At 31.4% G+C, this 26,459-nt stretch overlaps 1 protein-coding gene across 4 annotated transcripts; it reads left to right on the top strand.

Moving 5' to 3' along the window:
- Positions 1-213: 213 nt before the first annotated feature.
- On the top strand, positions 214-26,352 carry LOC111053323 (monocarboxylate transporter 13). Of its 4 annotated transcripts, none has more exons than XM_022340188.2 (5): positions 214-1,626; positions 17,505-17,732; positions 19,081-19,207; positions 21,032-21,211; positions 24,193-26,352. In XM_022340188.2, exons 1-5 carry the CDS (start codon positions 1,554-1,556, stop codon positions 25,502-25,504), a joined length of 1,920 nt encoding a protein of 639 aa, XP_022195880.1. In that variant the 5' UTR covers positions 214-1,553; the 3' UTR covers positions 25,505-26,352. The 4 variants fall into 4 exon arrangements, with proteins under 4 accessions (XP_022195880.1, XP_022195886.1, XP_039288206.1 ...); XM_039432272.1 differs by lacking the exon at positions 214-1,626 and adding an exon at positions 3,151-3,330; XM_022340194.2 differs by lacking the exon at positions 21,032-21,211.
- The last annotated feature ends 107 nt before the right edge of the window (positions 26,353-26,459 follow it).

The following is a 26,459-nucleotide window of genomic DNA, read 5'->3' on the forward strand; positions in this document are numbered from 1 at the left end:
TATTTATAGTTATATTTATATAGTTTTCATTGGGTATTTAAAATAATTATTATACTATAATGCTATTATTTCCTTCAGTTTTTTCATGATTCTATATTAGATCGAATAATATGCAACGGTAGAGCAAAGCGTTGCAAATGGGCGGTGACGTCACAGAGTGACGTGGCGTCGGTTGCCATGGCAGCAGAGCAACAGCTGGCAGACTAGCGCTGACCTAGCTCAGAGAGCCTTGACGCACTGCGGTCAAGTCAACGCTTGCCCAAAGGATTCTCATTTCACATTTGCAACACTCTTACAAATGTATCAATTTCAGTCTTGTGTATAATTTGGTTGACTTACAATACTGTACATTATGAACTGTGCTACTGAGAAAAATCTGGACCAAGTGACTATATAATGGAATTCAGTTTCATTCACAATTGGAAGTAAATTTCACTCATAAATGGTTTGAAAGTAAATAACTGTGAGTGAAATTGAATTGAATAATATTGTTGCTTTGTAAAGATTTTTTTGTTCACAATGTAGGCTACAGTATTTTAAAGTCAATCGAATTACACACGTAATTATTTGTAAGGTATATGAGAAACTATTTATAAGGTAGGCCTATTGATAAATTTCTGCTGATTTATAAATTAAGGAGTCGTGTGGAATTTCATGTCAACAAGAGTCTTGAGCTGATTAAGAAACGAGCTGAGAAATAGGAAACTTTGTATTTCAAAATGTGTAAGACATCATAAATAATAACTAAGGAAATTGCTCAATTTATGGCTATGTGATTATTAAAAACGCATTTTTAGTGAGATTATGATGTTCTTTATAAGTGTTGAAGGAAAATAAAACGGGAGATACGGTACACAGAACTTTTTGATTACATAGGAGACTGCAGTATTTACAGAAGTGGGCTTTGATAACAAATTTCTGTAGGCCTATGTTATTGTGGAACTAATGATGCAAGTTTATTTTGAATCTGAGATGATCTGATCTTCAATTATCATTATTAGCAATACCTACTTAATACAGAAAGTCATGATTACAACGTCCTGATTATTGTATGAGGCAAAACAAATACAATATACAGGAAGGAGAAGATGCAATCACCCATGAAGAGGACCAATCACTTTCCGATTACTTGTCCAACGATGTTGGACCGGTGTCATCTAATTTTATTTTTTATCTGCCAAAAAAGTAGGTTACTAGGTGAATCAACTACCGTAGATGATGCAACGGGTGACTTTTGTATCCAAAGACGTTCCTTTGTGTAGCTCACATAACACTATTACAACGTCAAGCAGTCTATCTCATGATGAGACGCGTGCACATTTATTTAGTAGTGCCAAATAACGCGGTACGAATCTGTCAACACTAAAATAGTTGACTACATAACTGATAGAATAATACAATAATATGTCGTCAGTTGGCCAGTGTGGTTGTTATTTCGCTAGGGTACTATCACCTTGTCGCCGGTTGCACTGCCAGACTACCGGCTTCTGCTTATGAATCCTGATTGACTTCAAACCTGTGATCCATCCCTGTGATGGATAAACGAGTTCATCATGACCAAATGCCAATGCGAGAGCAATACTTCAGCACAGTCGGGTCCACCTGCTAAAACAAGTAATCAGAAAGGTAAGAACACTTTTTCAACATTTCGTATTTTGTCTTTGCAATACTGATGTAATTTGTATTACCTTCATGTTATCATATCTGCATTATTTTGCCATTCTTATTTTATTTTTCTTCTAAGAGACCCTAACAGTAAACATTACAGTTTTGTCAGTAATTTTGATATCAAATGTCATTAAACATTGCATTAACATTGAATTATTTTATTTATTATGAATTAAATATTCAATCTACGATCAGACTACTGTTGTATATGTGTGTAATTGTTTTCAGAATACTTTTTCCTTTGTGTAAATTGTGAAATTCGATGATTTTTTTGAAAGTCGTCAAAACAGCTGTTCTACAGATGAAATATCTTGACTATGACTGTGTTCTTTTTATAAACTGCTCTACCTACCTACCTCATGCACGAGAAGGGGGTTACAAAGTCCATTTCTCAAGGATGGGGTGGACCCCCCATTAGTTTCTCAGGAAAAAGACTCATGCCAGTTGATAGAGCTGATAAATAACTATACAGGGTATGAATTTGAAAAAAATCTTTAGAGCCGTTTTTGAGAAAATCGTGAAAAACATGGTTTTTCAGTAACTGTCATTTTTCTCAAGAATATTAAGGAGCTCCTGCAATTTTTCCAGAAATGAGACTCATGTCAGTTGATAGGGCTTATGAATAGCCATCCATGGTATAAATTTGAAGAAAATCGTTAGAGCCATTTTCGAGAAAACGGTTTTTTAGTCATTATCCGCCATTTTTCTCAAGAATATTTCGGAGCTCCTGAAATTTTCCCAGAAATGAGACTCATGCCAGTTGATAGGGCTTATGAATAGCTATCCATGGTATAAATTTGAAGAAAATCATTAGAGCTGTTTTCGAGAAAACCGTGAAAAACATGGTTTTTTAGCCATTATCCTCCATTTTTCTCAAGAATATTACGGAGCTCCTGGAATTTTCCCAAAAATGAGACTCCCAAAAATGCCAGTTGATAGGGCTTATAAATAGCTATCCATGGTATAAATTTGAAGAAAATCGTTAGAGCCGTTTTCGAGAAAAACGTGGAAAACATGGTTTTTAGTAATTATCCGCCATCTTGAATTGAATTTTATTGAATTTCTTATTGTCGGATCCTCATGGTATAAGGACCTTAAGTTTAAAATTTCAAGTCAATCGGTTAATTAGGAATGGAGTTATCGTGTTCACAGACACACACACACACACACACACACACAACACACACACACACACACACACACACACATACACATACACATACACACACACACACACACACACACAACAGACCAACACCCAAAAATGTGGTGTGGTACACTCACAAAACTTTCCTTGCTCATATTTGAAACTACGATCAGACCTCTGTATATGTGTATATATAATTGTTTTCAGAGTACTTTTTCCTTTGTGTAAATTGTGAAATTCGATTATTTTTTTTAGTCGTAATTTTTTTAAAGTCGTCAAAAAAGCTGTTCTACAGATGAATATCTCGACTATGAGTGTTCTTTTTATGAACTGTGCTACCACCTTGTCGCCGGTTGCATTGCCAGACTACCGGCTTCTGCTTATGAATCCTGATTGACTTCAAACCTGTGATCCATCCCTGTGATGGATAAACGAGTTCATCATGACCAAATGCCAATGCGAGAGCAATACTTCAGCACAGTCGGGTCCACCTGCTAAAACAAGTAATCAGAAAGGTAAGAACACTTTTTCAACATTTCGTATTTTGTCTTTGCAATACTGATGTAATTTGTATTACCTTCATGTTATCATATCTGCATTATTTTGCCATTCTTATTTTATTTTTCTTCTAAGAGACCCTAACAGTAAACATTACAGTTTTGTCAGTAATTTTGATATCAAATGTCATTAAACATTGCATTAACATGAACGTGAAAATAGTGCTTAAACCTCAAACCTCATGGCAGGGCAATTGAAGATGTAGAAACAATCTTAAACACCTTGTAAATTAAAAAAATATATATTTTTGAAGTGTACCATTACTAATAATAGAATTTTAAAACATATATTTAATGACTTGAATTATTTTATTTATTATGAATTAAATATTCAATCTAAATGATATCTGTTGTAACAATTTAATTTTAATAATGTTAATAACTTACTCAATCTATATGAATATGAAATTCATGATTTTTTTGCAATATGAAATATTCATATGTATTTTTACTAGGGATGAAATACCCACGTGACTTCTTCTGCATGACACAGTGAGAGAAAATTGAACTTTTTTTATAAAAAAATGCCTCAGTAGCCTAGTAGTTCTGTGAACAGTAGACCTCACGCAGTATTAATTATTCTCATCCACAAGTACCTGATTGAAACTATAGACCTTATGGAAATACAGCAATAGACTGGCTTCTCCACACATCTGTGTAATCACTTGTCAGCTGATTTATGATGAATAATTGTATAGTCCAATTTTTACTCTAATATTGGCGTATGAAGGAGGCTCCTTTTTCCTTTTATATTATCCTTGAAATGCAAAATTTCCAAAAACCTTGTATATACGTCGAAGCGCAATTAAAAAAGGAACATACCTGTCAAATTTCATGGAAATTACCGCGTTTCGACGTAAATGCGCAACATATAAACATTAAGAGAAATGCCAAACCGTCGACTTGAATCTTAGACCTCACTTCGCTCGGTCAATCAAGTTACTGCGATCTTCCACTACTATGATCAATCTCATTGTCAAAAATGACAATTTGGATGATTTTTCAATAATTGGTTTTTTCAAGTGCCTATAGATATGTATGATTATTCGAAATGATTGAAAAAATGTAATACTTGAATATATTGAAATGTATATATTGATATTATTATAAATGGTTAGTTCCAATCATTGTGAAATCAAGATTTTATAGTTAATTAAAGGTATGGTGTAAAAATTAAATCTTATTTAATTACTTTGTAATCATCTCATGCTACCGACAAGATATCACGCATTTTCTAGTGAAAAATATCTTGAAATCCTACACCTAACTTCTTATTTTGAGAAGTGAAGTTCTCAGTAAAATGATAATGCAGCTACTCAAAACATCAATATATATAATATCAGCTTTATCTTATTCATTTCCTCTGAGAAAAATCTCCTCTTCTCTGTGCAATTTCTCATACTTTAAAAATCTCATTTCAGAACCACTTCCCCCTGACTAATGCTACATATAAATGCTATCAAGTTCTGTTCCAATGACTAATAAATTATTGTCATCTAGTAATACTGTAGTGTCAAGTGACAAATGACATTTTCCATATGATATATTTCTATCTGTTTATCTAGAGTTACAGAATACTAATTATTTAAATAGAAAATATATTCAATTATGTGAGTTTATTGAGTAAAGTGTAATGAGTTCAATCCAAATCTAAGATAACAGTAATAACCATAAATAAAAGGTGTACCTAATTGAGAGTTTATTGTAAATTTGTAATGAGTAGTAGGCCTACACCAAAAGCGTTGCATCAATCATAAATTATAACACAATTGGTTTTCAAGTCATACGCGTTTTGATGATAATTGGGAGTTTCGAAAAATTGAAAAAAATCACAATAATGTAAATGAATTATTGTGTGACCTAGACTGAGGCCCAATCAATTAGAATTTCAAATTATCCCCGTTAAAGTTTCCGCTAAACATCTTTACACCATCCAGAATGAAACAGCCATCTCCCTTTTGTATTAGAGCACCTAGAATCCATTTTTCTAGTTTTAAAAGTAGGTATGGTAGGTATCCATATTGAATACTAGTAGGTTCTCGAATTTGTCACAACTTATCTATTGAGTTGAATGATAGACAGGGATGGCAATACTATTGCTTATCAAACACTGCCATTATAACGTGGACCTCACTATACATATTTTCACAGTTGATTTCATTTTAAAATGAAAATTATAATTATTATAATTTAGTAATGGTAAATTAGTTTGGCTGTTGCATTATAATCATTCTCTATAATATAGTAATTATTTTTCTGAACACCTTCTACATTATTTACTCTTGAAATTGTCATAAAAACTTATTTATAGAGTGAAGGGATACTAGTTTTGGCTACAATAACTATATTACCCTATATTTGGGTAATATAGTTACTGTAGTTTTGGCTATTACGCCATTATCAATTGATATATAATATGTACTCCCTTAATATAGTACGGTATACTTATTTTTTCTGAAAGCTTCTAACAGTAATTCTCTGGTAGTTGTACACTGAAAGGCTACTCTGTTCCTAAATTCAAAATAGAATTGCCCCCCTCATTTATAACAATTCGAATTTAATAAAGCTTCAATAGAAGATGCTCTCAATAAATTATTAATTTCTTGATGTGTTATCGATTTTGTATCTACAATTCAAATAGAACCTTTCATACAAACTTTCTAAAGTACCTTTTTACCTATTCAACCGTGCATCAATAGTTATAACAACTAAGTTATGACTAAGAAAAAGAAGTGTTATCTAGCTCTATCTCTTCCTGAAATGTTCGCAGACGCTTCACGCTTTATAGATATACGCCCCTGTAAAGGTTATACGATATAAGAAGGTATAAATAGTATCTATCCACACCTTATTATACTCAACTAGGTATATTGTATATTGTATTGCTCCCAACAATAACACTCAAATACAATTACCGTAGTGATTCATCACCTTCGCAGAAACGAAAGCAGAGCAAACTTCTTTCAAATCTGATTCTATCCATCTTTTCAAAGCATTTCACATCCATCAATCTCAGTTGAAGTATTAGCAACTCGTGTTATCAGAAAAACGCCTCAGAACAGACGTTTCTGAGTGAGTGAGGTGGAAAATCCATTTCACGCTCTATTCTGTTGAGGAGAAGCTCTGCTCTGAGGCACAGAATTGTAGGCCCTATATATATATGTTCTCTAGTTCTATATGCATAGAACTATATAGCATGCTCTATTGTACTGTATATATATTTATACAATTGGTTCAGGGCTCTGAGGTGGAACATGGTTCTATGTGCATATTATATACAGTTCCATTCTGTGGGGGTGGGGGTGGTGAAAGGGTGGGCTGTGTGACACATGAATAGCCTGGAAGATAGAATTGGCACTGTGCTTTCTATCTCCTTTGATACTCTCCGATAAAGGCTGATAGCGGGTCAAGGTTGTGAGATGTAACACCAGTTTTTTCAGGCCTATCGCTCTGGCCAAACTCTAACCATCCGTGAAAATGGGCCTAGGCCTACGTGATCAAAATGTGCCTGGTGTTCTCGTTATAGCGTTAGATAGGCCTACTTACCTGTCACAACAAAGCAAGGGTAGAACTTGATTAATAAGATAATTTGTTGAGTTTTTGCTATCATAGTGAAGGAATTGGATGATTAGAATAATGTAAGCCTTCGTGGTCATTATCAAATTACCTGTCACAGCAGAAAATATAGGGGAATATTACAATTTGTGAGGGAATAAAAAAGGGTTGACAAAAATAATACATCTTACGATAAAGCAGAAGGTTCATTTTATAATTTGAAAATAATTATAACAAAATAAATTTGAATAGGAGATATTACATAAAAACAAAAGAAAACACAGAAGAAACAATTGAAAACAAAATACAACAAAAAATAAATAGGGAATATTACAATTTGTGAGGTGATAAAAAAGGGTTGGCAAAAATAATACATATTACGATAAAGCAAAAGGTTCATTTTATAATTTGAAAATAATTATAACAAAATAAATTTGAATAGTTCTCTTTAATTGAAGAATTAATTATACGAGTCCATTATCCACTCACCGGTCATAAGATAATTCGAAAGAACTTTTGAAAATCATTATTGGAGCATGACATACTGGAAAGCAAAGTAACAATTTGTTTGTTTTTTTTTACGTTTACGAGCCTTTGGAATAAAAATTAATTTATTAGGCTAATATTATGTGTGATACAAGCCGATGAGCAAAGCCTTGATAAACTTCAATATATTATAGAAGTCTAATTTGAAAAAGAATTATTGAAATTCTCAGAAAAGGAAAATTGTATGTTTTCAACACTTCTAAGAAATATTATGCTTTTAATTTCATCCATTTGGTTCTTTTAATTGTCTGGGCGTATTCAATAACTAGCTATTATGTGAGTACATGTACATTTAACTATTTTTAATTCCAAGTACAGTAGATACATTCAATGATAAATAACCGTTTAGACCTTTAATAAGAAATAATACCACGTACGAGGAAAATCATTGAGAATGCTAACGTCATTTAAATATCTACTAAGAATCTATTACGTTTTCCTCTTTTTTCTATTATTTGTAAAATCTTTTCTCTGTTCAAAGAAATTATTCTAACCTTGTCTTTTAAATGTTAAACAAGATTAGAATCCATACAAGCAGGAATTTTCGCAGAACTTTGAAATCTTCATCAATTTTATGGATGAGTCATATTTTGTAGACCAGAATGGAAAGTCGCCTCGCGTCTGTATTGACACTTGAAGTACACGTGCTTTCGGATTAGGCCTACACATGGAACAGATTGTAGTAATTTAAAATTATAAGAACATGATGAGAGTAAATGAGATAAATAAGACTGCCACTTGAAATAGGCTAGAGAATTTTGTATTTACATCTCTTGAAGTCATTCTTCAACATTCTTGATTTGATTGTACCTTTTCCTATTTGACAGATCTCATTTAAATCTTTTACAAGATACAAGATGAACTCTTTCTTCAACTATAACAATAGTAAAGTACCTATACGATAAGCTTTATTTAGCTCTATACTGCGGTTGAAGCATTGACGTCAGAATTTACTGAGTGCGGTAATTATTGGCAAATAGCCTTATTGTTGCATTGTGTGAAAGATGGAACCATTCAAATTATTGATTTGCTTTCATTCGATCCATTTAGAAAATATATTATTTATAGTTCTTAATTGGAGCAGCATATTCTATTTGTTCAGTATTTTAGAGGAAGTAAAACTGGTAGAAGTGAAAAGCTTACCGAATTTAAAAAGGTATCTACTATAATTTGGAGAGGAGATGAAATATTTAAAATGTTGGACTACCTATCAAATTCCTCTAAGATTATTATTATTTGTAACATACTAAGAATTATAATGTAGATGGGTCTACTTGACGACAATCGCATATTACTTTGAAATTATTTATAATTTATTACTATACAGTAATTCTGTTCAGTAATGTGTTCATTATAGACTGTTTTTAGTAATATAGTAATAATTTTGGTATTTTGCTGTCAATGAAATTATTTGTTATCCCGAAGGAAAAGCCTAGAGTTCAATAATCTGCTATTTCAAGAGTTTATGAGTCTTGAGGATGTGTATTTTTATTTCTTCTATTAACGTCAGATTCCGAAATAAGTAAGATTGCGTTGGTTTTAGTGGATCAATATTGTAAATGCGGGTCGAGAACTTTTTGTGAGGTAAAGTTCATATTACGTGCCGGATTTGACGCAAAAATGAGATGAAAATAAGGAGGCAAGATTGAGTCAGGTCGTTGAAAAACGAGAAATCACGATTCTCTCTTTTCTTATTCCACTCATTTTTCCATCAGGCATCCCCAGCGATTCTTCGCAGTAGCCTTAACTCCATCTCTTTTTAAAGTAGGCATGATAACCACTTATCCCTATTTTATCACCGTACCTAGCTTTTAAGTTTTATTGTCCTCATTTACTTTCCGTATAGATTTCAATGAAACTTTTACGGTAGCTCTTCTCAATCCAATTTTATCAGAAGCGTCAATTTGATATGCAAAGAAATTGCAAAATGGAGATTTTCTATATAGATTTTATCCCTTTGAAAATGACTGTTAAAAAGATGGGAGTAGAGTTTTTATAACTCTGTAATTGATAATTACCAAAAATCCTTCAGAAGATTAAAATAAAATATTATTTTATTCTAAATATAGATAAACTTGAGTAGGCTACTGTATAACTCTTTTTTGATAAAAACTTCCTCTCTGATTTTCTAGTACTGTAATTGAATTGAGGCATTAGAAGTACTATTTGCCAGTTTTATAGGCATCAGACTAATTCTACTGTTGCACACAGTCAATATTTCATAATGTATAATATACATTTATATGCTCTATGCCTGTATAATTTCAAGGCTAAGCGCAGTTAATAACCTTATACCTTTGTTTCTAAAGAGTCTTGGTGAATCACCTTTAATATCTTAATAATTCACTCACCAAGTAAGACTATTGCATGTCAGTTCAATAATTTACTGGCATGGAGACTAAAAGAGGATTCACTTTTACTGTTAACTAGAGTTTACTATTTGAATTTGAAAGAGTTAGCATAATATTTTTTGTAGAAGAAGAAAGGAATATTACAGTTGCCCTTGACCAAGAGTTACATCAATTCATAAAAACAACTCACTTCAATGTTCATGGAGTGAGTAATTAGCATTTTCCCAACGTATTTTATTACCATGTAAAGTGAGTTTACAACTCAATATATTCAACTTTTTAGCAAACATGAGTCAAAGGAGGTTCATTGACCAGAGGTATGACTCACTCTCACAAAGCTCTAGATTCTCTCAAGTTGTTCTGAAAAATATTGGGAATTGAGTGATTTTTATCAAAAACATTTTTTTAAATTGTCTACTGTCTATGGTCGAACTTTTTCTCCAATTTCTAATGTATCAGATAACTTGAGCTATTATTATTCAGATAACAAGCTATTACTTTGTAGGTCAATAATGGAGAAAACAAACATGATTGAAGCTTGAGATTCCTTAAAATATGATAGGCTACATTTGTTGCAGAAATTGACATAAAGTTTAAACTGAATCTTTAGTTCGATAGCCCATGTGGATTTTTATTTTATGTCGATTTATAGTTCATATGGAATTTACCATTGCACAAGCCACCTATTGTTGAAAACTCATGACTCGATTTAAAAATTTCCAATTAACAATAAATTATCCTAAACTCACTGATGAAATTCAGCAATTTTTTCAATTAAAAATTCCGGCTATTATATTTCAATCCATCATAAAAACAGATAATGACAGTGAAATCTCAGCTAAAGCAACTCTTTTGTGATTTGGATGATTGCATCATTGCAAGGTTCATAATAAAAGCTATCTTGCAAGCCTAATTTGTGGGCGGTGGAGTTTGTGATTGTAACTAATTGTTATTGTTACATTTAGTGATTCTACGTTAAATGAATCAGCAAGTTTTCAAGTTTTCCTTTCAACTTTATCAGTGAAAACTGACTTCACTCGGGGAAGGAAATACAAAACGAGATAAACCAACCAAAGTTCATTGAAAGTGTAATGGTGCAATTTTATTATTAAAATCATGGAGCAGATAATTATTGTAGCCTAATTTGTTATGATTGAAGTTTACAATTCATTTTATCAGTCATATAACAAATATAACAATTCTCACAATAGCAAGAAAGGATTTTCAATTAAAGCTTACAAATATCTTATTTATTTTTGGTTTATCCATCATATTTGTTTTTATTTGACCTTCTCTCATTTGAAATTATGGTTTCCTCATACTTTTTGGACAGTTGGGAGTTGGGAAATACATTGGATTTTTCAATGACTCCCTTAAAAATTAGCAATATAGGCATAGGTCATGCAATTTAGCTATCACTTTTTTCAACATTTGTTTCTTGATCCTAATATCAGGTTTTCCCAGTTGAAAATGTAGTTTCCTCATACTTTTTGACTGTTGGGAGTTGAAAAATACATTCAATTTTATCAATGTCTTCTGAAAATTATATTTGAATTTTAGCTATCAGCTATCAACTCTTGAAGCAAAACTGAAAATTAGTTTTCCATGATCTTAAATGATTAGCCATCCAGAAAGGATACCAAATCACCAAAAATAGAACGGAAAATTCCCTAAAGTAGAAAAAGGGATTGAAAAATAGGAAACAAAAAGGCCTTCTAAGATCTGGAGGACAAACTCACTTTTCCAGTCAATCATCTTTTGATTGTTTCACACTTGAAACTATCTCCAAATCCGCTTTCCAACTCCATAACATCAGTTCGATCGATGATCGATCAACAGAAAAACTTTACTCCATCACAATTAAGTACGGTAGTCCTTTATTACACTACAACTTTTCCAATTGTGACATTTGAAACAATGTACCTACCATCCATTGTTTTAAGTTGTTGCTATCTGTAGGCCTACCGTCTACCATACTAAAAAAAGTTGCTTGATGCTCTTCCTTGAAAACAAATAATTATATATATTTATATTCATTTCAGTTCCCACCTACTAGCAATTGCTTTGTTGTTTCAATGTCATATTATACTCACTACATTGAATCTCCTCTCCTTTGTAGCCTTCATGCAGTTGTCCTGCATTGCATTTCTATTCAGTAACAAAATCACACAGTACACATACATTATTGTAGTACAGTTTCTATAGTACCGGTAAGTTTTTCAACCTCTCAAGGCACTTGACAGTTATCCTACAGGCCTTCAAATGTCATCGAAGAGAAGCAAAGATTGACGACTATAAAATATACTCTCGAATCAATCTTCTCTGAACAACCGCTCTCAACGAGGCAGAACTAGTTTTCATTATAATGTATACAATGAAATCGTACGATGTATTGAATGTCATTATTTATCTTCCACTTGAATACGTAAGTTAACAGTGTCTACTAGCCGTCGTAAAAACATTTATTGTTTATTAATGACAGTATAAATAAAAACAAGTGTCACAAGTGGTAGTAGAAAGCATTCATTGCGGGTTATGTAACATCGCTGTTTTAAAATCAGACACTAGCAATTTATGGAGTACTTATTATTATAAATACTGTCCATTTACTTCCCTATAACATTTAGAAAAAGAGGAATACGTGCTCAATTTGAATTTCAAATCAATTAATGGATGTTATAAAATGTAGAATAAAGTCAAATGGATTAAACGCATAAATTATTAGGTACTCAATGCAAAAATAAAGTAATCTCTAGCATCTGGGTGGTATTCTCCATGGCAAAAAGTATTAATAGTTAGTTATAAAAATTAAGTCATCTTAAGATTAAAATTTAAATTTCAAAATAACTTATTACCTGACGCAGATATATATTTTTTAAATTTAAGGTTCTCCGCGTTGACTAAATTTAAAATTGGTATTTTTTATTGTTTTTTATTTGTTTATGTATTAATAGTAAATAGAATTGGTAAATTAATTAGACGTCTTATTAGAATATGTTTTAATACTTTTATAGAACTTTGGACCATTATTAACTATTAATGAACCATAAATTCAACCGGATATATCATCCTACACTCGATTATAGGCTACAAATAAATTTATTTTTGCTTTAAAAATTAAATTTGAAAAATAAGAGTTTCCTTTATTAATTTATTCCTATTAATTTAAGTAGTAACTTAAATACTTGAAAGTTAACTTGATTTTAATGGAAATAAAAACAAACTAAATGAATTTTGCTTCGATATGGAACCTTTCACAACATCATAAAGCAGAAAGACTCAAAAAGACACCGTATATAGGCTATGTTCTCTGATAATTTTTTTAAATGTTTTTCACATGAGATAGATTAAACCGACTAAAATATTCACAAAAACATGAATATAATTGAATACTGTATATAAGTTTTAAAATAGATTTAAACACAAAAATATATGTTAGACTACAAACGTTGAAAGAAGAGCTCATTTCATGTAAGCGAGGTAAAACGTGAAATTAATGAAGCTCTAGCTAACTGCTGACAATTATTCTCTCAGCTTTTAACGTTCAGCTCTTAGCAAACTGAAAATTTAATGAATTCCACCCTTGAACGCATCTCAGTGCACTACCTCTCTTTTCTGCTCTCTACAGCTTCTTTCTTATGATATCGATCGTTGAAAACATCTAGAAGAATGACGTAGTGATGAAGTAGTGCATTTCACTGTTATACTGTGATTACTGTACTATGCAGAATATTAATAAATGGAGAATAATTACTACTATAATAATAACTTTCTTATCGAATGATTTTTGAAAATGTTTTAAAATACAAAGATATAGCAGGCTATATAAAATGAGTAATAGTAGGCTACTCTTATAACAGGCGTTGAAGGTGATCATTTATTAATAGGCTACTTTGACACGTTCGAAAATAACACGACATTCACTACATATAGGTTCTCAAATACCCGATAGTAAATAGACAGACTACTATTTAGTATTTAGAAGAAATTTGTTTTGAACAAACTAATTTCCAATCAACTTTCACCTTTACAAACTTGTAACATGGGACGATACTTTGCCTTCCAACATCAATTTCCTCTTTCTCTCAGCTAATTGATACTTCTGGTAATAGGCAATTTCCTGGTTGTCAGTCTTGATGTTATGCTTCACATAGTTTAAGAGGTTCTAATTTCTTGGCTGGGTTTCAGTTTTTAAACTTGCCAATAATTTATTGACGCATCAAAAATATTAATTCATTTTGATATATTATTTCTGCCTCCATATTTTATTCAGAATAATGGAAAACTGGGGTTTACCATAGAATATCATTCTAATTTTCGTTTCTTACATTTGTTTTCATTTTCCCAATTTATATTTTTTATTCCTCCAATTTTGTTCAAAATAATAAAAATAGTGTGCCACTAATTCGGGTATTTTTAGTTTTTCCAGATAATGAATACGAGAATACCATTTATGCATAGAAATAGTATATTGCAGTTTTGAAAGTAATAGCATACTTGCAGTATGAAAATCCAACGTTCATGAAAGTTAGTACCTATGCACTTGCAGTTTGACCTAGTGTAAAATACGAAGATTTTTTATATTTAGTAAAGAAGATTTTACTGGCAGTAACTGACCTATCATTACTATACCGTAACATTATTAGGTTTGTTTGGGAGTTGAGTAATATTTTTTTACGATGTCTGTACAGTTCATTAGGAAACTCATGAAATTGTGTAACTTACAATTGCTTATTGCAATTTTTATAACTTACTATATTTAGCTTGAGTTTGAGCGCCCCTCACTGTGTAGCTCCCTCGCTTTCAATTTTCCACTCTTCAAAATAAAACATTTTGTTGGGGTTTTTGGAAGCTTAATGAAAATCTTCCACATCCTAAGCTTGATTAATCATCTACTTTTTATATTAATTGGATTATTATTTATTTTATTTTATTTATTTTAATTAGATCAAATCTATGAGTGCGTAATTTATTTGTTCTAATTCATATATTTCTTTTAGGTCAAATTATAGGAGTATAAGTAATTCATAATATTGTGATAATTTTATTTTCATTAAAATGAATCGATAATTATTGGGATCAATAATTATATTCATCCTATATTCTCTGCTGAATTTGATTTTTAAAATCGTACGATATTGTAAAATATCTGATTTTGCAGGAAAATAGATGAGAAATGTATTTGTTATAAAAATAATTGGAAAAATGTCGATGAGCATATTTTAAAATAGCGTGCGTTATTTCTTATTTTTCCCTATTAATAGCATTCTATTTCATCTTTGGAAAATGTGACATTGATTTTGAGCTTTTTTTAACTTGACCTAGAAAAAATCAATTGATCTCAATTATTTGTGTGAATGATTTTCCATTATTATATAGTGGATATTTTTTCATGATTTACATCAATGGATTTTTTAATATATTTTTTCATTTGTTACGCAGTATGATATCTCACATACTGAAAAACAATGAAACACAGGATCATATTGAAGAAATGTTTTGAGACCATGGAAAAAATTGAGAAAACCTAACTCCAGGATTCTCTAGTTTTTGATAAAGATGAAATTCAAAATCGTGAATGAATTGAAACTATTTCTAGGATTTTCCATTCACAATTCTCTCATATTTCAATTGTGTGATTGTATCAAAATAGCAATATTCATATAATAAAAACATCGCAATTACAATAATTATTATTTCTATTTCAATCATATTTCATATCAACTGATAGACGTGGCATTTAATTGCAATCATAATAGAACATTCAAAACTACCTATCTCAAGTGAGTTGGGTTCTTTAAACCAAAGTTTATTAAAATATTGGGTTGTAAATACTTATTTATTTCAATTCTGTAGAAAGTTGCAATATTATTATTCTTTTCTTATCAGAGTTTCTATTGACCAGTAGGTGTGCCTTGATTTCCACAAGCGTTCCTTAGTTTTTATTTTTTATCAAAGTTTAATACAAGAACATTAATGAAAAATGAAATGAATGTTTAATGTCACTTAGAAGCACGCATGTTAAGAAACGGGAAACGGTGTTTTTACATTACGAATGCTCTTTTTATGCCATGTGTCAATGTGTATTCAAGCATTGAGTTAAACATGACTATCGCTTTATAACCTGTTTTAAAATGAAGTATTGGAAAATTACTGCTTTCAATTACATAATAAAGAAACTGCTATTACAACGAAGCTAATTGCAGCTGCACCAATGTCAACCTGAAAGTACTGAGCTGAAAAGTACAGCTCTAGAGACTACTTGCGTTCACTTTCCTATTAGCAAGATTAAACGCTATTTGTTAGCTATTTGCTTTATATATAGAATTTAATTACGAGAGTTTTTCTTTGTCGAAATGATTATCTCTTTGTTTCCATTGTAGAAATTATTTTTGTTATAATCAAATTGGAAAACTCAGTGAATCACACAAGGTCAACCTGCAAAGAGATTGAAAAATTATCTTTGATGTATTATGCATAATACATGTTTATGGAATGCACCATACACCATGTTTCCAGCACAAAAATAATAATCAAATTGAAGATTTCAAAATATTATTCTAGTATTTGTGAAGAATGATAAATAGCCTATGCTGTAATATTATAACTTGATTTTAATTTTTTTTTAATAATCATTTCTACAGAAAATACATTTTATAAGCTGTGCTCAACGTATTAGGATATGATTATAAGGATGCATTATCATACTATTTGAAAGCTCAAGGCTTTATTCACTTTATTTGAAATAAAAAAAACGATTACATGTAAAAATCAAAGTACCCTTTTTCAACTTTTTTTCTCACAACATGTTTCGACTTATGTCATTTTCAAGTGAGTGAATGAAATAAATAACATTAAATAAATACTATCACTCTTATTAATTTATTTTACTCACTTGTAAATGAAAGTCGAAAAATGCTGTAAGTTGAAAAAAGGGTACCTACTTGGATTTTTCAATTTTCTCATAAATACGCGTAGCCCTCACCAAGAAAGTGAATATTGTAAATGATTCCATCTATAAAATTAAACATTCAGAACTCCGAAAAAATGCGAAAGGTGTCAGTATCCTTATGGCTTGTCCTTTTTGGACTACACAATATTTTTTATGAAAGCTGGAAATATTTCCAAGTGGAAGTTTAAAATAGTAAATGTCTAGTGAAATTGAATAAATTGAATTATTTCAGAGATGAAGATATTGAGTGTTGAAGCCTGCATTCTCTTTTCCATAATTGTAAATTTTAATCAAGAAATGAGTATTTATTTATTTTTTATAGAATTACTAGTAGGTATTCTCTTTTCCATAATTGCCGAGTTTAATCAAGAAAAGAGTGATAATTAATTTTTTTGATAGAATTACTAGTAGAAACACTTCACTCACATGGGCTACTTTTTAACAAATTAGTAAAAACAATATAAAAATCTTGTAGTACCCTTTATTTTTTTAAAAACTTTAAAATAGTTCAACAACTAGTTTCGACCCTAACTTAGGTCATTTTCAACTTGAAACTAGTTGTTGAACTATATTAAAAAATAAAGGGTACTACAAGATTTTTATATTGTTATTATTAATTACTAGTAGGTATACATTATCCTTATTTCAACTATTTTAAGTGTCCTTTTAGAAATTATAATAAGTGATAATTAGATTGATTAATGTGAGTTTCTTTTTCGTTGTTGCAGTTGCGATAGCGGAGTGCGAGGGCAGAGATGAAGAATACGAGTACGTTCCGCCGGACGGGGGGTGGGGGTGGTTGGTGCTGGGAGGCACAGTGCTTATCAATCTCCTTATACCCGGAACGATAAAATCTTTCGGCGTCCTGTTCATAGAGTTCCTTGAGATTTTCAATGCTTCGGCTGTGGCTGCGTCATGGATACCTGCTCTTTGCTACTTCCTTTACTGCTCTTTAGGTAAACAAATATTCTTACGGTACCGTACGACTTTTGTTGGTGGATCCCTTACGGGAGGGTCTCACCATAGAGAAAAGATAGAATCACATGGTATAGGTCGTTTATGTTCCAAATTTCAAGCTGATTTTTGTCAACTCTAGCCTATAACTGTCGATAACGGTCTATTATTACTGTTTAGGCCTGGTGATAAATGGAGTTAGAATGACACATTATGAGAACTACCAACGTTATTTAGCTTCACGTACAATCACTACTGGACTATCGTCTTGAGTTAAAAGTGAAATGTTTGAATTTGAAATTTAGAACATAAACGCCCTATACTATGAGATATCTTCCTATTCTATCTTTTGGGCCTCAGAACTATTATACGGTACTTAGAGTACGAACGTTTTATTCGGATGCTAATTAATGCTCGCAATAATATGCATGCATAATTAATTGAATTAAATCATCTCTGCGCTCAGAAACCTTTGCAGGGTCATTTTCCTTCGCAAGTAGCCTACTAAATTTTATTTTTGCGTATAAATCATTATCAATATTTTAAAGCTATTATTGTATTATATTATACTTAACTGTATAATGCCTGTACACTTTGAAACTGATATGCCTTTTAAAGCTATTATTGTATTATATTATACTTAACTGTATAATGCCTGTACACTTTGTAGTGTGATAAGTATCTTGACGATATCAATCTTTTTTCATTAATTTTTAGAAATCGATATTGGGAAATAACTCAATTTCAAGATATCAGTTTCAAGTTAAATTGTAGGAAATACACCCTCCCAGGAAACTATATTATTTTCATCATTATAGTGAATTGAAGGCGCTATTGTTCAGTCATTACAAATCTTCATTAAATGTTTGTAAAATCAAACAATATTATTTATATTATAGTGAATTGAAGACGCCTTTTTTTCATTATCAAACATATTTATGAAGTATTTCATGCAAACAAATGCTTTTTGTAATTCCCTAGCCTTTGGGTAAGAACCATGGTTGATATTTTTATTGTGATGGGTCAACGGATATGATCAACGGATACGATTTGCTTGGTCAACGAAATGATTCCAAAATCATAATATTTAATGCGACATTTATAGTGAATTGGTGATAATATATTCTTTTCCATCAATATGAGGTGATTAGTAATTAATATTCAAAATTCCTTGATTCAAAGAGATCAAGAAAAAAAGTGGCCAGACAAATATTTTACCGAACAGATTGAGATAATGACACACTTTCTTCCTTATTGCTGTAAAAATATAATTTTAGGTTTACTATAACTAAGGCTATTAACTAGCACCATTTAATTTTAAAATCCGTTATATCTCGATTTGTTTTTCAGGACCATTGGCCAGCTACTTATCTGGAAAATTGGGCTACAGAACTGTTACCTTGATTGGAGGAACATGCGCTGGATTGGGCATGATTCTCAGCTTTTTTGCCAACTCTATCACCTATTTATATGTTAGGTGAGTGAAAAAATATAAAAAATATGAAACATTAAATACAAGTATTTGAAAAATAGAAAACAAATTTGTAGCTACATCATGAAACTCTTTAAACCTCGCCTTATATGTGAATTAATGATACATTTTTTAAAGATTATTTCAAAACTAAATTTGAATTTTTTAACTTTTGCATCTCCTTCTCGTAACTAATTCTAGCTTGACATAGATTTTTTCAAATCATGAGATTAATGTTCAGATTCATTTAAGAGTTTATAGTTAAACTACATGAAAATTAGTAGGCTAATACTACAGAATAGTTGTTGAGATTACTAACTAGCATATCAGAGACTTTCATCTAGATCGGAAATTCTAGATTTCGGATGAAACTTGGTTGAACTGGATTTGCAAAGAAATATACTAATCAATCGACCGAATATTTTCTGTCACTGTGTTGATTAAACTGATAAAGTCTATTGATATTGTGCAACCGAAAAATATTCATTATTAATCCCAGTTTTAGCATGATAATCAAGGCCTATGCTACTATTCAAAAAACCCATAAATTCCAATCTCCTTAAAATCACATAATGATCACATATTCACTTTTCATATAGGCAATAGGCTACTTCTTTGCCTGCCAAAGACAAACATGAAGATGTCCAAACAAAAATACCAAACATTCCAATTGCTTGAAATGAATTATCTTTAATTATAACTATTAGTGAGTATGCTTCATTGCTTTCTATTACAACAGCATAAACTATAATGTTTGATAAGAGATTCACTGTTAATATTTTTGAGTTTCATATTTCCCATCCCTACTTACTATTGTGTAGTGTCTATAGATATATTCTTTTTCAATTGATAGGTGGCCTATTGTGAAATAGAAATAATAGAACCTCTAGAATAGTATTGAGAATTTCATGTGAGTCTACTTTGAAGCCCATTATATCATGCAACAGACATGAAGATTATGATAGGAAAATTGTGTTTTTTACTATATAGGCCTACCTACATAAATTATTATGCAATTGAAATGTTTATTTCACTTCTAAAAAGCAAATCTTGAAATATTGTTTCGGCTAAATCTTCCAAGCACATGGATAGTTGGAAGAGGAATTGACAGTTCATGAATTTTAAGGGGAAAAAATTAAAAATACACTTGAAATCAGAATTCCATTACTGCAGAACAAATTTCAAATTTTGTTGCAAATCAAAAAATCTACACTAGTAATTGAACGGTTTCGGAATAAATCAGTAACTCACAGTACTCATCAAGTTCAATGATTATTCTCTGAAAAGTGGCCTACAATAAAAAAGCATTACTGTATTCACAATATCCACGTGTCTATTAAATGAAACGTGTTATTCATCACTAGCTCATGGAAAACAATAATTATGTAAAACAATATATGTGTTAATTTTCATCCACCTATACATTTATTGTTTCAACTTTCTATTTAGACGATACAACACCATCAATAGGAGTTACAAAATGTGAGATGATTGTTGGCTTTGGTGAATCAATTTTATAAAATGGACACCAAATTGACTACATGAATACTTTTTTCAACTGACCGATTTCTGTTGGGAATTTAATGATTTCAAAATTTAAACAATGAGAAAAGTAGGATGGTTAAAATGAGTAGTATAGTTTTATGATTCTAATATGAATACTGTATAAAAAATAATAAGCTAGAATGTTGTCAAACGTTTGTTAGTGTGACCTGATTACCTAGTGTACGTGTTGAGTAGCCACTGTGAAATAGGGAATGGTAGGGTAGGGCTATCTGTTGTTGTGTGAATTGTGGTATGGTACCATGGCTGGTGATGTGTGTGTTCCAGTTATGGTATTCTGGTGGGCACAGGAGCAGGTCTTTCGTTTCCACCGGGAATTTTCATTGTGACATCCTACTTCGTGAAATTGCGAGGACTAGCCAATGGCATTGCCATATCGGGGAGTGCACTCGGATCTATCATTTTGCCTCCTTTTCTAAGATTCTTGTTAGAAACTTATGGGTACAGGTGAGTGTTGTGTGCACAAGGACAACCTCAAAAATGTTCATGTCCATGTTTTTTCAGTGTAAATAACAATTCAATGATGCTAATCTTGACAAACACTCATGTCCATCAGCAATGTTTGTCCATGTTTTGAATGTCAATAACATTCTCTCTGTTCAATTTTACTCATGTAATGCTAATGTTGTTCGATATCTGCATCTGCAATTCTTCTATTGCATGTTGGGTATTGGTAAACACAATGAAAGACTTGAATAACATACTTTTAAAGCCTGAACTAAATCTTCATCTACAGGATAAAAATGGAAAATATTCTAATACTTGAAAAACATATTTTTTCCCTTACCTACCAGATTAGTCAAATGGAAGTTTTTTTCGCGTACATACCGATAACCTGTATGAAGGTTTTCGAGGGACTTGAGAAGGAATGCCATTTTTACCAACGAAACATCACGAGATTAATATAGGAACATTTCCCCAAAGTTGTATAAGGATTATAGTCTATTTATGGTATTATAGCCAGCATCTTTTAATAAATCTCATACTTTTTTCAGAACATCTATTCATAAAAATTTGGGAGAAAGACAGTTTTGGGCTATGCCTTTTGTCTTCTCCCAATCATATACTGTAATAATAATACTGAAGGTGATGCTAATATAATACTGAGGTATTATATTGTAATAATGATTTGTGATTGTCAATAAATAAATAAAAATATATTTCCTGATGAATAATTTACTGAAACAATCTGATATAGCCGCTGAGTTATCGTAAATAGTTGAGATATTTTTTGCTGAAGATAATGCCGCCATCATGAGCCCAATACTTGTGCTTGATATTATGAGGAGAAATAGCGATAAAATATAAAATGAAAAAAATTAAAATTTGAACACCGGGTAGGGATTTTTCATGTGAATGACTTGTACAAAGTACGTTTTTATTTTCAAATAAAACATAATTACTGTTACAGAGTACCGTATGTGTAGAATCTATTCTTGTTGATAGAAAAGGATGAGAAATGGGAACGATTATCCTCTTTTAATGATTGTTCACCAAAAATGTTCATAATAAACAACTCAATTAAATTTGCTGTAATGACATTCTCAAAAATAATTAACCAAGTATCAATATCATGACAACCTTCCTTTTTATTTTGATATGTATGTACCTATCTACTTTTATATATATTCATTTCATCGCATCCAAAACTAATTCAAACACTTGTAATGTTGAAACTTCTAATTTGAATGAATCATCTAATTTATTATTATCCATCTGTTTTATAAAAGCTCATTAGAATAAAATTTATTAAGAAATAATTTCATAAGTAACAAAAAAATAGATTAGAATACCTAATTTGGAAATATCTTGGTTCGTTTTCAGGATTAAAATATATTTGTTATTTTTTTTTTTAATTTGAATGACAATAGAATATTAGGTACTTGGTTAAAATTTATTATCTTCACATAATAGTTAGCTACCCACTGATTCTTTTGATTTGATTCTTCAACATACTTACAGTACTTATGACTGAATAAATGGTTTAAATAGGATTAAATATTATATGATTGATTCAGACAGATTTAATCTGATGTATTGGAATTTTGGTTGCAAGAGATCACAAAATTGATTTTTCGTTGAAGAACTTGAATAAATAATAATTTTAAGAAATTGTAGTCAATTCACAACGAAAAAAGATTGATGGCATTCACGCATTTTCTTAATGAATTTCTAGAAAATGTCTGAATAGTAATTCAGACACCTTTTCCAACTGTATTTGAGAAAGTATCAATTGTAATTGAGAAAACGTCAGATGTAAATGAGAATAGTAAATTGGATTTGAGAAGTCATCACTTGTAATAGTGAATTTATTAGAGAATAGTGAATTTTATTTGAGAAAGTATCAATTCAATTTGAGAACATACGATTTGAAATCGAGAAGTTGTCAGTTTTAATTGGGAAATGATTTTGAAAAACCAGTACTTCCAGTACTTGAAATTTTTCATAACTGTACTCATATAAAATAATATGATAATGTATTTAATATTCCAATAAAACGTTTAGTTTTTGAATAAAACATTATTTTCAAGCCCCAAAATCTATTGAAGAATTGTTAAATTGTTTGATCAAGAGATTCAATTGATTGATGATAAAGTTCAATTGCGCCATAAACATAGAGAATTTGATCTTCATCAAGTGCAATGTTTCACAAAATGTTTGGAGACAAAAATCGCGTTGCCAATACATACATAGAAATAATTCTCATTAATCATTCGTAAACAGTACAGGGGAAATAATTTCATCATTGAAAATATTAATTTTCCCCATGCAAAGCCTATGATAGTAATTGACTAATTGGAATACTGTGTATGTAGTACAGTATCCTATCCTGCTTAAATCAAACCTGTACTGTAGGCTACAGAAGAGTCACGACATGTCAATTGGAAAATTTTCTCATTTTCACTTGATATCTTCTCATTTACATTTGACAATTTCTCAAATACAATTCACTTTTCTCAATTACATGTGATGACTTCGCAAATACAATTGACTAGTCTCATCTACATCTGGCATTCTCTCAATTACAAGTGACTGTTCTCAAATACAATTGATAATTTCTCAAATTAACTTGATACTTTCTCAAATAAAATTGGAAAAGGTGTAGTGGGATACGCGTAATAAAATAAATTGAATTGGCTTATTAAAACTTGAATCATGCAGTTATAGATGAATTGATAGGTTTATCCTGCTATGATTAGTAACAAAACACTTACAAAACTCATCTAGTAACGATCTCAGGTAGCCATGAGATAGATAGTCAATTGTCTTTTATTTGTACACTTCATAATGTATAAAAGTGCTTCATAAAGTAGAGTAGAGCCCTCCTTAACTTTAACCATTTACAAATATCCTATGAATGATAGATATCATTTTTTAAAGAGTGATAATGAATTACGGCAATGATAACTTGGAATTTGTGGTTTCAGGGGTGCAGTGCTGATAATGGGGGGCCTTACATTGAACGTGTGGGTCGGTGCCATGTTGTACGAGCCAGTTCAGTATCACCTCAAAAAAGTACGCAAACAACAACCTCAATTGGACGCTGACGATCAACTCAACAAGAATCTGGAATTGGAAGATAACGCATTCCCCGATGTGGTAATACTAGATACCGTTGGGGTCGATGAAGTTGATGCCAAGATCCTGGATTCACCCGAGAGTCTTGTACTTGGCGACACTTTCAAAGATGTCAATCAACCTCTGTTGAATGTTGAAAGTTGTAACCAACTCAACCGCAAAATCAGTCCCACTTCAAACCTCGGGAAATCTGTGTTCAGTATTGGCAGCACAGGACATCTCACTAGGAAAATTGGATCATGTTCGACTATCGGCGGTAGACCTGGTATGATAGTGGGGAGTACTGGCCAGATATCTAGAAAACCAAGCATCATTTCTCGTCAAATGCCTCGGGTAGGAAGCGCTACTCAAATGAGCCGAAAGATCAGTGTTATATCCAACGTTTCAACCTCATCTTTCAGATATGTGAGTACCGCGTTTCATGGCAGTACTCTAGTAGGCCTAAATCCTGAGTTTTCTTCACAACTCACCATCAAATCCGTTGCGAAACCGTTTGACTGTTGTGTTTGTTGCAGCGATAAACGATCGACGAAAACTGTTTCACAAACTACAATCAACAAAACGGATCCTAATAGTTTGTCCAGTTTGTTGCGGGATCCAGTCTTCCTCATCATTTTGGTATCGAATGCATCCAACGCTATCGGTTACACGAATTTCACAATCCTACTGCCAGCGTATGCTGTTTCTATGGGCTTTGACAAATCGAAGGCGTCTCTATTACTGTCAGTAGTTGCGGTGTTTGATTTGATAGGTCGAGTTGGAGGATCGGCGTTGTCCGATTGGCTCCCTATTGACAAGAAAGTGTACTTCGTGGGGGGACTTCTAGTTTCTGGGCTGTCTCTGTCTGTGCTTCCATTTGCCAACTCCTATCAAGGAATCTCGGTGTTCTGCGGTATTTTTGGCTTAGCTTCTGGTACTTATGTGGGCATAACTGCTGTGATAATTGTCGATTCGCTTGGGGAGGATCGACTGGCATCTTCTTATGGTATATCGTTGTTTGTTAATGGAGTACTACAATTGATAGGACCTCCACTGTGTGGAGCTGCATATGAAAAGATGGGCTCCTACAATTACATATTCAGCGCTTTGGGCTGTTCGCTTATTATTGGAGCCAGTGTATGGGGATTGCTGCCTTTTGTCAAGAAAGACACAAAGAAATGATATATTTTAGAAAATTGAATTTAAAGAAAAATTGAAGCAAGTCTTGAACGACTTTGACTGCTCTTTTATATATTCTACGATGACATTAATTCACTGCACTGATTAACTCTACTACACATGATAGACTACAATAAACATAAATTCATCAATCAAATACTAGAATATTCAATCCTCAATGTTAACCAACCAATTTTGAATAAAGAAATTATTCATGAGTGTTGCTATAAGATTTAATTATTCAGCGTATTCTTAGAAGACTGGGGGCCGTCCTTTTGAACGATTATTGAAAAATTTCCAGTAAAACAATTATAACGTCTTTAAAACTTGTTTTAACGATTTTGATTGGTTTATATTTTTTGTTACTAGGCAGCCAAAGCGTCATAAGCTAAGAAAGTTCTTTAAACCTGTTTATTAACGTATGTTTTGCAGTCTTCAAGCATCAATGTGTCAACTTATTCATCAATGCATCCAATTACAGATTATTGAACTAAACTTAACTAGATGGGTAAGGAACTGAGAAAAATTATATTTGCCATTTAATAGTTATCCTAATTTTTCAACATAAGAATCAACCTGACCTCAATCAATTCAGATAAATTTCAGTTCTACAGTGAATCTACTGTGATTGAATGTATCGCAATCAAATATGAATGAACAGTGAATTAAAAATAATTGAATGAATATAATTGTTATCCTAGATTTTTATATTAAAAACACCTACCCTCCAATCAATTTGTGAATATTCTTGAAAATAATCTGACACCACTCTTTAGAATTTTATTTCCAATAAAGAATGTCTTTATATGCTCTCTTCAATCCATAACTAGTATATCTTGTACAAAAAAAAATAGGATAGGGGATGAAATTCTTGATTTGGAACTTAGTACTTATTCGTGATCACGAAAGAAATGTGATCAACATCATAATTACAAAATATTGTAATATTAATAAATAT

This window comes from Nilaparvata lugens, chromosome 7 (assembly GCF_014356525.2).
Source record: "Nilaparvata lugens isolate BPH chromosome 7, ASM1435652v1, whole genome shotgun sequence".
Lineage (NCBI taxonomy): Eukaryota > Metazoa > Arthropoda > Insecta > Hemiptera > Delphacidae > Nilaparvata > Nilaparvata lugens.